Here is a 12,941-nt window from a genome sequence, read left to right as displayed (position 1 = left end):
CTTTTATTCATTTAATTTAAAGTTTCATCCCTCAAAAATAGAATATCCTCTCTTGCCTACTAAAAATCAATATCTAACATGTTGCTTAACCTATTAGGATATATTATGTGAGATTGTGGGACTTTTGCTAAAGAGTACCTACCCCCATTCTTCGAATAATTAATATGCACAAATGGTTTTTTTTTTCTATCAACAAAAGAATGTTTTTGTTTGAAATTACATTTTGCTCATTTATATTTAAAATAGTATATATTAACAAAATGGCAATAGGCGTTGAACCACTCGCTAAGAAAGTGTGACTATAGGGAAAGGTTTGATCGTGACAAAAGACTATATTTCTAGTTACCAAGTTAGGAGGTAGACATTCGAGGGTGCTTTTCTAAACACGATGGTGACTATTTAGGAGTTTTTGCATTTATGCTCGTACACATGGGACTTTCGAATTGGTGAAATGGAAAGAACAATGGAAGTTGTATTAATAAGGACCATTTCCCACCTGGGATCCAAGGTAGAAATGTGACATGAGTGGCTTTGTGATTTGACCCTTCCAACTGATACCAGATGCCTCTTGTGACCACACAAATCCACATGAGGTGCAGGACTATCTCCGTTGATCTTCCGTAGAGTGAGCGGCAAGGGTTCACTAGAAAGCGCTTTGCCAACTGAACCCTAACCAACAACCATTAATTCAAAACCTTCCACATGAGGAAGCTACCTTTAGTTTCCAAATCCTCCTAGCATTTTTTTCCACCATGCCTAGCCCCTGCATTTCCTATTCAAGTCCAAGAGCAAGCAGTGGTGGTCTTGGACCACTTGTCAATACACAACCTTAGCAGAAAGTTTCTGGAGGCATAGCTTCCACACGTGCCACTAGTTTACTCTTCAAGCCAGGGATGGGCAAGTATTGGAAGGCCAGGATCCTCGAATGCTCTCTAGAACCGCTCGGAGAGGATTTAGTCCATTGTGTGTTGCCCAGATCCAACCAAATCTAAATGCCTTTCTTAGCGGAGTTGCGAGCTCTTACCAAGTCCAATTTAGCAAATGGGATGCCTCCCTTGTGGGTCGCGTGGACTCCACCATATGTTTCTAAGTGGCTAGCATCACCCCTTAGACCGTCCCGCCCTTTCCATGTCATCACTCCTACACAAAACTTCCAAGCAACCACCAGGCCCGCCACCAAACTAGACCCGACTATGTTTAGGTGAAACTCGAAGTAGAGGCGATTGTACTAAACTCCCTTACTCCTTTTGTTCCTAATAAACTCTTTGGCTACATCAACCCAAGGGGAGCTGCATTCAAAGAGGTAGGGAAACCATGTACTGACAACTAAGATACATTTTTTTCTCTCTCGCTCTTTCTCTCTCGGGCTCTCTCTCTCTCTCTCTCTCTTTCTCTCTCGGGCTCTCTCTCTCTCTCTCTCTCTCTCTTTCTCTCTCTCTCTCTTGCTTTCAATTCATCATCTCTGCCCTCTTACTAAGATTACATTTTTTTCTCTCTCTCGGGCTCTCTCTCTCTCTCTCATGAGCTTTCAATTCATCATCTCCGCCCTCTTTTCCGCAGGGCACATCTTCCTTGCTATTTTGAATTAGGGCAGGCCTTGTTTTATTTTGTTGAAAGGAAAGAAGAAGAGGAGATTATTGTTAAAAATGTTAAGAGGTTAGTGTGGATTCTGGAAGGGAGTGGAAGGGGCTAGAAGGACCAAGGAAAGCTTCTAGAATCTACAGAGCTACGATGGCGATGGCTGCTTCGTCTTCTTCATCTTCTTCATCTTTTCTCGTCACTTCACTCACTCACTCGCGCAATTCCTTTGTAACACATTCATCGCAACAATTTCTGTTACTTCCCACAATTTCTTCCTTCTCCTTCCATCCGATCATCTCCTCACCATTTGCTCCTCCCTTTCCCCTTCCCATCGATCTCCCCTCAGCTCCTTCGACCTTCCCATCCATCTTCCTTCATCAGACCTCTTCGGGAGCGCAAGCGTCCCTAGCTCCCTGTTGCGCATTGCTAATTCTGGAGTGGCCTCCTTAATTAGAACGGGAGTTCTTTCTTGCTCGACATGAACCCCGAGCGATTCACCCATAAGTCTAACGAGGCCCTTGCTTCCGGGCAGGAGCTCGCCTTGAACGCCGGCCATGCCCAGTACACCCCCCTCCACCTCGCCCTCGCTTTGGTTTCCGATGCTGGTGGCCTCTTTCGACAGGCTGTCTCCGCCGCGGCTGGTGGAGATGAGGCTGTGAACTCCTTCGAGCGGGTTTTACGGCAGAGCCTCAAGAAACTCCCGTCTCAGGATCCTGCACCCGACGAGGTTCCCGCGAACACACCGCTGGTGAAGTGCATCAGGAGGGCTCAGACTGCGCAGAAGAAGAGGGGTGACTCTCACCTAGCTGTCGATCAACTCATTCTCGGCTTGTTGGAGGATTCTCAGATTAGCGATTGCCTGAAGGAAGCAGGAGTTAGCGCAGCCAGGGTGAAATCTGAAATAGAAAAAATGAGAGGTGAAGGGAAGAAGGTGGACAGTGCCTCAGGTGATACCAATTTCCAAGCTCTGAAGACATATGGCAGGGATCTAGTAGAACAGGCCGCCAAACTGGACCCAGTGATCGGCAGGGATGATGAGATTCGAAGAGTAATTCGTATTCTGTCCAGGAGAACGAAAAACAATCCGGTGCTGATAGGGGAGCCAGGAGTGGGGAAAACGGCTGTGGTTGAAGGATTGGCTCAAAGAATCGTTCGCGGCGACGTTCCAAGGTATCAAATGCGATCTGATGTCAACTTCTGCATTCGCAAGTGCTTGGTTATTTTCAAGAGAGAAGACTGAATTGTGATTATGTGATAATCCTCTGCAGTAACCTGAACGATGTGAGAGTCGTAGCATTGGACATGGGAGCGTTAGTCGCGGGGGCAAAGTACCGCGGCGAGTTTGAAGAACGGCTTAAGTCTGTTCTGAAGGAAGTGGAGGAAGCCGCAGGAAAAGTCATTCTATTCATAGACGAAATCCATCTTGTGCTCGGTGCAGGTAAGATCCTTGGCATCCACAAGAGTTTCTCTAGTAGGAGCGGATTCAAACGCATAATGCTGAAGCTTCAGCTTCTATGATCGACTAACTTGTCTTCGCCGTTGCAGGGCGCACAGAAGGATCCATGGATGCAGCCAATCTGTTCAAGCCAATGCTTGCAAGAGGACAGTTAAGATGCATAGGAGCCACCACCCTGGAAGAATACCGCAAATATGTGGAGAAAGACGCAGCATTCGAAAGACGCTTTCAACAGGTGAGTGACTAGGAGTTTAGAATTCTCTGGATTTTGTTACTGTGCTGTTCGAGTTTCTCGAATTGAGTTTGCATACTTCTCGACTAGCTTTGCATTGCCGGCGATGGACAGACTCGTGAAAAGGAATTTGAAAATTTTAGCAAACATTTAGAACAATTATATTAACTTTTTCGTTGCGCAGGTATACGTCGCAGAGCCTAGCGTGCCTGATACGATCAGCATTCTCCGAGGCCTGAAAGAGAAATACGAGGGTCATCACGGTGTTCGTATCATGGACAGAGCCTTGGTAGTTGCTGCACAGTTATCGAGTCGCTACATCACAGGTAAAATTCACACCCTGCATTTCGGAACGTCTACTGTTCTCAGGAAATGCAGACTGCAATGTTGAAAATAGTTTCGAGTTCTAGTGCATTGCAAGCAGAGGGCCGTACTTTCGTATTGCTTACTGGCGGTGGCCCTGAATGTAGGACGTCATCTTCCCGACAAAGCCATTGATCTTGTCGACGAAGCATGTGCAAACGTACGTGTTCAGCTTGATAGCCAACCTGAGGAGATCGACATGCTGGAGCGGAAAAGGATCCAACTAGAAGTAGAACTGCACGCCTTAGAAAAGGAAAAGGATAAAGCTAGTAAAGCGAGGCTGCTGGAGGTACGTGCTGAAGCTAATCGCAGCGTTTCTAATTTTTGTCTTTAAACAGATTGATTAACGTGTGCCTTTGCAGGAGTGGACAACGCTTAAATGTTTAATGTTGACTTAATGCAGGTGCGAACGGAATTGGATGATCTCAGAGATAAGCTGCAACCTCTGAAAATGAAGCATCAGAAAGAGAAAGAAAGAGTTGACGAGATAAGGCGCCTCAAACAGAAGAGAGAGGAGCTCTTATTTTCTTTGCAAGAGGCAGAGAGGAGAATGGATCTTGCAAGGGTTGCAGACCTCCGGTATGGGGCTCTCCAAGACATTGAAGCAACGATTCAAAAAATGGAATCCAACACGGATGAAAACAACATGCTCACTGAAACTGTTGGTCCGGATCAAATCGCTGAGGTAAAATTACTGACATCCATGAAGGCCTTGAGCTGCACAATGCTCTTTTGCAGCATTTGAATGTGCATCTAAAGTGTGGTTTATCTCATGTTTTTGAGTCTTACATTTGTATCATCAGTTACCGAAACTGTTGGTCCGGATCAAATAGCTACGGTCAATTACTGACAATTAGGCCTTGAGCAACACAATGCTCTTTTTCAGCCTCGCAGCATTTGAATGTGCATCTAAAGTGATGGTTTATCCCATGTTTAGTCTTACATTCGTATCATCAGCTCAGCTATTGTGAGACCCCATAATTGATTCAGCTTTTATGATTTCTTTTTCTGCAGGTTGTGAGCCGTTGGACGGGTATCCCAGTCACTAGGTTGGGGCAGAATGAGAAAGAACGGTTGATCGGCTTAGCTGAGAGATTGCACCAGCGTGTGGTTGGGCAAGATGAGGCAGTCCAAGCAGTTGCTGAAGCGGTCCTTAGGTCCCGTGCAGGGTTAGGGCGACCTCAGCAACCTACTGGGTCTTTCTTGTTCTTAGGACCTACAGGGGTTGGTAAAACTGAACTAGCCAAGGCACTTGCTGAACAGTTATTTGACAACGAGAATCAGCTTGTCAGAATTGATATGTCTGAGTACATGGAACAGCATTCCGTTTCAAGACTCATCGGAGCTCCACCAGGGTAAGTAAATTGTGTTTGATCTATGAATTCTACAAAACACCTCGTTTCAGTTGTAAAGGCATGATTGATCTATGAATTCTATTAAACACCTCATTTGAGATGTATATGCATGGTTGACAGAAGACATGCAATGCTTACTGTAGCTTCAACGTTGATGTATATGTACATGCTTCAGATATGTGGGACATGAGGAAGGTGGGCAGCTCACAGAAGCTGTAAGACGAAGACCATACAGTGTAGTGTTATTTGACGAAGTGGAAAAAGCCCACTCTGCTATCTTCAATACCTTGCTACAAATGCTGGATGATGGGCGGTTGACTGATGGGCAAGGCCGAACTGTTAGTTTCTCTAACACAGTGGTGATTTTGACATCAAACCTCGGTGCTGAGCATCTACTTGCTGGTTTGGTTGGGCAGCAAAGCATGGATGCTGCAAAAGAGAAAGTCCTGCAGGAGGTGAGTAGCACACGTGTAAAATTGTCTTCAAATCATTAAGGCATTAAAAGCTCTGTTATCATTGTGAGTTTCTATACATGTGACATGAAATTGATCTTATGACTGCCCCTGATATAATCTTTGCAGGTTCGAATACATTTCAGACCAGAACTGCTGAACAGGCTGGATGAAATAGTTGTGTTCGAACCACTTTCTTTTGATCAGCTTCGCAAGGTTGCTCGATTGCAAATGAAAGATGTTGCTCTTCGATTGGCAGATAGAGGAGTTGCTCTAGCTGTAACTGATGCAGCTTTAGACCTTGTTCTTTCAGAAGCCTATGATCCGGTAAGCTATGTCACTGCAGGACTGTGCTGGTTCTGCCCTTGATAATTTTTTGTGCATATTTTTGTGACGTGTCATGGGTGATAATGGCTGAAAATGGTTCAGGTTTATGGAGCAAGGCCTCTTCGTCGGTGGCTAGAACGAAGGGTTGTAACCCAACTATCTCGAATGCTGGTCAATGACGAGATAGATGACAATTGCACAGTTTACATTGATGTCGAACCAGGCAAAAAGGAGCTAAGTTACAAAGTGGAAAAAACAGGTGGACTTGTGAATGAAAAAACTGGTAAAAAATCTGATATCTTGATAGGAATTCCTGATGGCAAAATTGACTCTCATTCAACTAAAAAGCTGAGGATTGAGGAGATAGACAGTGATGATGACATGGAAGGGTAATTTTGGAGGGCGATACACATGAAGAATTTGGGGAGATGACACGGATGCCACCGTGAAATTTTGCTGCAGAAGTGCGATCGGTCAACTGTGAGAGAAAATTGTGTATAATGGTTGCTTTGAGTGGCTTTTTATAAAGGCAAATATCAAATCCTACTTTTTAAAAATAGAAATTCTTTGATTCGTAAATGAGCTTGTAAAAATATGCCTGGAAATGCTTTGAAGAATGGTTTGTACTGTGAAATTTTGACATGTGTTGTACCACCAAGCGTCATTGTAAGCAACGGCAAATCAGTTTTGGGTTTCACGGATCTCAACCTTTCTTATTTACTCTCTCTCCATGATGGATATTTTTAGATACTTTGGTTTTGGCAAAAGGGAAGAAAGCATTAAGGTAGGTTAATTTTGGGTACTTCTATGTTTTTCTTTCCTCAAAATGGAGATGATAAAAAAAGTGAACCTACCAACCAAAGGAACACTTAAGAAGGCAATTGGGAAGGGCAGAAGAAAAATGCTCCGTTACTCTACCCGCATCAGGTTTTCTTATAATCTCATCTTTGGTTCCCCACTACTCTAAAGGACTAGAGGATTTTAATGGAAGTGTGCAATCTTTTGATGGCATGGTAAAATGCTTGAAAATTTTCAGCCCCACAACCTTGTGAAGGGATAAAAGTTTGAAATTTTTGAAAATAAGCGTTTATTAAAATCTTTTAATGTCATGGTAAAGCTGCTTGGAAATTGAAAACCCCACAACCTGATATAAAAAATAAGGGTTAACCCCACAACCTGATATAAAAAATAAGGGTTTACTTTAAAGCCAAGAAGTGGTAATGATAGACATTTGCTATGTGTTAGTGAAAGTTGAGCTCCAAGGCGAAACTTTACAAGATGGGCACTCGTAAGTCCTTGAAAAAATAGTAGCCATCGTAATTGGAAAATCAAAGGATATCCTTCACGCCCTCACGCCCCTTGTGCCATCGCGACCTCTACTCTCGCCTTGCACATCGCCCAGCTTGCTAGGGGCCTAGTTAAGCAGCCAACGTCGAAGGTGGTTGTTTCGCCCTCGATCCTCAACCATCCACGCTATTCGAGCAGCTCCGTGCTAGCAAATAGCCTCAATTGACAGTTTTCTAGTAGGCAGGTGCAGGCAATCCTCTAAACCCCTTGTAGGCCGTACGGTTGCAAGGGATTCCCTTGAGGCCTCTGCTTCAATCGAGAAGGGGAGAGTAGCTCACAGCACTCCTTTCCGTGTTGCCTGGAGACTGTACGTACAGGAGTAGCCCTCCCAAGGGTTTTTCGGACTTGTGACAGCATTGGGAAGGTGACAGGCCTCCAGATAGACCCAACATCGTGGTTTTGTTCAGAGAGCTCACACCTCAGTATTACATCAATGTCAAGTAGCAATTTCTTGGGTGGCAGAGACCTCATGATCAGGCCTGAAGCCAGGTTTAGGTTCTTGTTTTTTTGGACTGCACTTGCAGCCCGCCTAGCTTGCATTCCTCTTGCAAGTGGGTTTTCTTTGGTTTTCTTTCCCTCCTTTGGTGGCAACAGAGCGTTAGTGGTTGTTTCTTGGGGAGTAGAGTCTTGACGATGACCATTTGGTCTGGCCAGAGGAGCTCTTACGGTAGCATCCTCGACTCCCTAAGAGGTTAAGATTTGCCTCTTCCCATCAGACAAGCAACAGGTTCAGTATGCAGTGCAACCTCTTCAGGTCAGAGCAGTGGTAAACTGGATTATGGAATTGGCACCCTCGAGGAGGTAGATTCGAGAGTGGTTGCAGGCTAGTTTAGTGCTAGATGGTGACGATGTCCAAGAGGTCACTATTTATGCCAGGGGTGTCTTTCTCCTTCAGCTGAGCTGCCCAGCCATCTCACAGGCCCTCGCGGAGTAGAGTTCGATCTTCCTGCGTCCACACTCGGTCCACCTCATCCCCTGGTACCACGGTTTCACGGTGGAGGATATGGATACAACACATCATCTCCCCTGCTTCCTGGGCTCCCGAGGGAGTACAAGTCCATCCTTCCTTCTATGTTCGGCACATGTTGGAGTCCCCTCTTGCTACAGCAGCTTCAGTAGTTGGCCGATGATGAGGCTCAGGATAGTGGTGGGGAGTCCGAAGTTCCTTCCAGGGGTGATTCTTCTGGAGATATCCAGACTCCTTGGACAGTGCCTACGGTACAGATAGGTGGGGCACCTCGCCCGAGACTGCCCTAGAGGACAGACATAACCTCCCCTTCCTCCTCCTTCATAGGTTCGTCAAGGTAAGCAGCATGAGACATAGGAGGATCTCCCAGGCAGCACCAGCAGGAGTCACAGACACCTTGGGGGTGACGCCCTCTGCGGACAAGTGGATCTCGGTATTTAAAAAAAAAACAAGCAAGCGGACTCGAAAGAATCGGAGACAGAGAACCAGACGCAGGGCGAGGGAGCGGATGGAGCATGAGTCACCTCAAGAGCCCCTCCTCCCAAGCCCCTCTCGTCCCTCTGCCTACGGGCAAGGGCAAGGGGTTGGCCTCTACTTCAGCCCCCCCCCTCAGAACAGCAGGAAGGAGCCCACCCTCTAAGGACCATGGCCTCACGACGAGTCAGGGGACAGCAGGTCTTGTTATCAGGTTTTGGACCCTCGGCCTGGACGTCCCCTACCGAGGGAGTTTTGGTGGCGATTGGGGCCATGGAACTACCTGGCTGTTCTGGATTCTTATCCTATGTCTCTCAAGCTAACAGTTCTCATTCTGCAGCCAACAAAGAGGGGCTCATTCAGTGTAATCGGATTCCATACCCACCCGTTTTGGGGCATTGAGTTCGCCTCTACAGGTGAGGAGAAGAGGACGCTTGATGACATGGTAGAGGAGCAGCTATCTTGTATGATGGATGAGTGGATGGGGCCGTATGGTCTGGACATGTGGTGCGCCTATTTCTCCTCGGCTTTCTTCTAGCTTGGTTTCACTTCAGAGCGTACTAGGTGCAAGTTTGGCAATAGGAGTGATTCGCTTGCCACCCGAGGCGAAGATTCATCCGACGCAGGAGCATTGGTCGTTACATCAATATGCAGAGGCTATTGAGCCAGATTTTTCATTCATGATGCAGTGGGCTCAGAAGGTGGGTGTCGAGTCGGTGGCAACTCTAGTTTGTAGGCGAACAGCCACACAGAGTACTCTCCCTCCAAGCCCCATCAAAATCGCAGAAGTCCCACTTCCTGAAAAAAGCTCCCAAACATAGGCGAGCTTTGTTCTCTTCAACATTTTCGTCTTAAGCTGGACCACGGTGAGTTGCAACGTGCATGGGCTTCACGACCGTGCATGCAGTCAACCCCAGTATCTAATTCTTTGGCAAGAGTTGTAGAGAGCAGCGGTAGGAACGTCAGTTGACCTTTTCTTGGTCCAAGAGCACATGTTCACAGCGGCAGCTAATTTTGCACGTCGGCATCACCTCCTCCCAAGAAGGGGGCCCAAGGTTTGGTCCGTAGCAGTGGGGAAAAGTGGAGGGGTTTGTATTTCAGCTTGGCAAGCAATGGCCTCTGAGGTCTTGGACCTAGGCAAGCTGATCACAGGCAGGGCAATGTGGATGGGTCTTCTCGCACGGGACCACAAGGTAGGGGTCTTGAATTTTTATGCACCAGCATGCAGACAGCACCGACTGACTGAGTGCCTCCCAAATATCAACCCATGGATTGTTGGAGGCAACTTCAACAATCTTAAGTTTGTCGAGGACAAGCAAGGGGGGACTTCTTTCTCTGAGATGCGAGCAACAGAGAGGAGCACTAGGGAGCAGTCTGTCTTTGCAATCATAGGCAGAGACCCCTAGCGCGAGGAGGAGGTTACTATGACTCCAGGCAACCTACATGTTTCTTTTGGGCAGAGGAGGTATGATGGACTACTCGAGCGCCTGGACCCTTTTTATGTGGAAGACAGGGCGCTATACAGAGGGGGTTCCACGGGCATACTTGTGGGCACCACAATGTCCGATCATTCTCCAATCATACTTCAACTCGAGCAGTCCCATCCGGATGTCCCCAAAAGGGGATTACGTATTCTAGATAGCTTGCTTCACGAGGCAGAGCTCCAGCATTCCATAGCCGCGTTCTGGCAGCAATTAGAGGGAGGCCCCCCAACGGGATGGGCAGATTCGATAGCGGAGGAAATCCACAGGCGTAGCACAAAATTATAGTCCCAAGAACTTAGGAGGAGGCTCACCATAGAAGAGAGGGAGAGAGCTCTGTAGAAGGATTGGGCCTCTACAGAGCACCTCAGAGAGCAGGAGCCACGCTTGCAGTGGCTCAGCGAAAAATATGAGCCTGCGAGGCTGATCTTGTAGGAGTCGGAGGCGCAGAGGGCCGAGTTCTCATACCACTCTTCTCCTGCTAGATGAGCACAATAGGGAGACAAGCTGACTCGTCCGTTTTTCAGGCCACCAGACCCCGCTCAATAGGGTCACAGCTGTAACGACTAAGGGATGCACAGGGACAGATACATACAGACCCTAAGAAGATTCTGGAGATGACCACGAATTTCTACAGTCAGTTGTCCAGAGACAGGAGGAGTCCTCGACATCTCTTGTGGCAAAAGAGGCAGTGTGGGAGAAGGTTCAAGCGGTGGTCTCCCTCAGCCTGAGCAGATTCCTAGAGGCCCTTTTTATAGGGGAGGAGCTTCGGAAAGCCCTCAAGGCCTTCCTCCCCCATAAGTCCTCCAAGAGGATGGTTTGTCTTCGACTTTCTTTTGTTTCTTTTGGAAGCATATTTGCACCCTAGTCCATCAAGCGAACTAGGAGATTATTAACATAGGTTCCCTTTTTTCGTCCATGAGTCGTGGTTGGATCTACTTACTCCTCAAAGGGTAGGACATCTCTGACATCCAACGACTACCCTTTTAGACAAGTTTTGCAAGATCTTGGCCAAGGTCTTGAGTTTGAGGTTGAGGCCCCACCTTCCAGTTCCTGGTTCACAGACTATGGGTTGTTTGCAATTAGGTTGTATTTAATCAAGGTGTGAGGAAGGGAAATCGTGAGGATAGTGTTGTAGGTCATTTGAAATCTCAATTGATCGATCTCGGTGTTAGGAATGATTCACTAGTTAGTTCATCTCTATTGGAAATAGGCAATTCTTGGATATGATGTACTGCTTTAGCAAAGTAGGCGATGACAATGTGCCCATAATAAGTAGCCAAATCTTTTGTAAAAGTCTTTTTTGGGGCCCACTAATCTCGCCTCCCCTCCCCCCCCCCCCACACACAAATGTTAGGGTTAGGGTTTTTAACCATGTAACACGGTGTTGAGATTGATTCTCAACATCCTTTCTCAAGGTTAACATTATGATGTAGGCTTTCTTTCAAGATCTTGCATTGTGCGCGAGGTGTTGAAGATCATAACTTGGTCTTCCCAAGGTTGCCTGTCAAGTCTCTCTTAATGTAGAACACCCCTAGGGCCTCCATATCCCTCTGTAGTCCCTCCACTAAAGATGATATGAGGACTAAATCATTTGCATATAGCATCCCTATCATGAGGTCAGCCAATAGTGATCCCTCGCCTCCTAGGCGGTCTATGAAGGACATGATCACATCAATGTAGAGTCCAAAGAGAGTCGGTGAAGGGGGGAATTCTACTTCACTCTAATCGTGCTCTCGGCCCAATCCAATCAACCTCCAGGGCACGAACTCTACCTCTAACAGACTCATATAGGCTCATCACACCCCAAATCAGTATTTTGGAATTCGCATCTCCTATAACCTCCTTCTGATCATGTGAGATCGTGGGACGAGGTTAAAGGCCTTCCAAAAATCTACAAAGCAAGCACAGAATTTCAAGCGTTTGAACCTCGCCTTCTCAATGATAGTCCTCAAGGTGGAGATGTGGTCTAGGATGGAGTGCTACGTCTGGAATCTTGCTTGTCCTAGAGCCCGCTTCCCTCGAGCCTATGTATGATTGTTGATCTCCCTCTCCAATATCAATCCATAAATCTTGGACAATGTGTGGCCAATCATGAGAGTACAATACTTCCCAGTGTCCATGGGGTCTCTTGCTTTATGTAACGGTACAATAGTGATAGTGCTCCAAGCAAATGGGAAGCCATGGCAGACAGCATGGTTGAACATATGTGATAGAACCGGAGCCAAGACCTCCTATCCATGTGCAAAATTCTTAATCCATAATCCCTAATCATCCTATGCTTTTCGGTTATGTAGCCTTCAAAGTGCATCCCGTACATTCCATGTAGTGAATAGGTGACAAGTAATGGGCCTAGGGATAGAAGACATATAAGGTGGTGCCTGCATGGGGACATCATAGAGAAAGCATGCATTTGTGAGCCAAACATCTGGATCTATAATGGGAATGCCTAGCTTCCCCACCGATAAAAAGTCCCCATCTAGTGTTAGGAGCTCCCCTGTGAAATGACATGATCGTCTCATCCATCTTGAGTGTGAGGAAGGGCCACCTCTTATGACATGTTAATCATCAAAAGATCTGTTGTGCCTCAGGTGACGTCAAGTAGTCAGGGCTTGCTCCCCTATGAGGTAGTCTCTCATCTATTTGCACTCATCATCGAACCAAGGGTTTTGAGGCATCTTCCCAACTGAGGCCTATGTGGATCAAGTCACGGGGGAAAAACTGGTGGCAATGTCATGTACCATTGAGTAGCTTCTCAATTAATGTACTAAAGTAGATTTGAGTAGATTTCTAAGCTTCTAGGATCTTCCCAATAAACAAGGCCCCAGGTGCATGTCTTCCAAAATTATAGTGCAACCTTCCATAAGCTCAATCATAGACTACGACTTATAAAGCTTCTACATTTT

The 12,941-nt window shown here is 46.5% G+C and overlaps 1 protein-coding gene across 1 annotated transcript; it reads left to right on the top strand.

Annotated features, from left to right (window-relative positions):
• Positions 1-1,758: 1,758 nt before the first annotated feature.
• Positions 1,759-6,444, top strand: LOC147899444 (chaperone protein ClpB1-like). Its single transcript, XM_087378671.1, has 10 exons — positions 1,759-2,751; positions 2,850-3,019; positions 3,127-3,272; positions 3,454-3,595; positions 3,740-3,921; positions 4,036-4,317; positions 4,647-4,987; positions 5,163-5,442; positions 5,569-5,766; positions 5,869-6,444. Exons 1-10 carry the CDS (start codon positions 2,060-2,062, stop codon positions 6,157-6,159), a joined length of 2,724 nt encoding a protein of 907 aa, XP_087234797.1. The 5' UTR covers positions 1,759-2,059; the 3' UTR covers positions 6,160-6,444.
• Positions 6,445-12,941: the final 6,497 nt, after the last annotated feature.

This window comes from Dipteris shenzhenensis, chromosome 8 (genome assembly GCF_047967505.1).
Source record: "Dipteris shenzhenensis isolate YYH24624 ecotype China chromosome 8, Dip_SZ_1.0, whole genome shotgun sequence".
NCBI lineage: Eukaryota > Viridiplantae > Streptophyta > Polypodiopsida > Gleicheniales > Dipteridaceae > Dipteris > Dipteris shenzhenensis.
Note: the sequence above shows the minus strand (reverse complement) of the source record. Positions and strands in the feature narration are given on the sequence as shown.

Excerpts from the sequence above, each read along its gene's own strand:
- LOC147899444 (XM_087378671.1), top strand. The coding sequence starts at position 2,060 with ATGAACCCCGAGCGATTCACCCATAAGTCTAACGAGGCCCTTGCTTCC. Across the intron at positions 3,020-3,126 it reads CCATCTTGTGCTCGGTGCAG|GGCGCACAGAAGGATCCATG; the intron begins GTAAGATCCTTG and ends TCGCCGTTGCAG. Across the intron at positions 5,767-5,868 it reads TTTCAGAAGCCTATGATCCG|GTTTATGGAGCAAGGCCTCT; the intron begins GTAAGCTATGTC and ends AAAATGGTTCAG.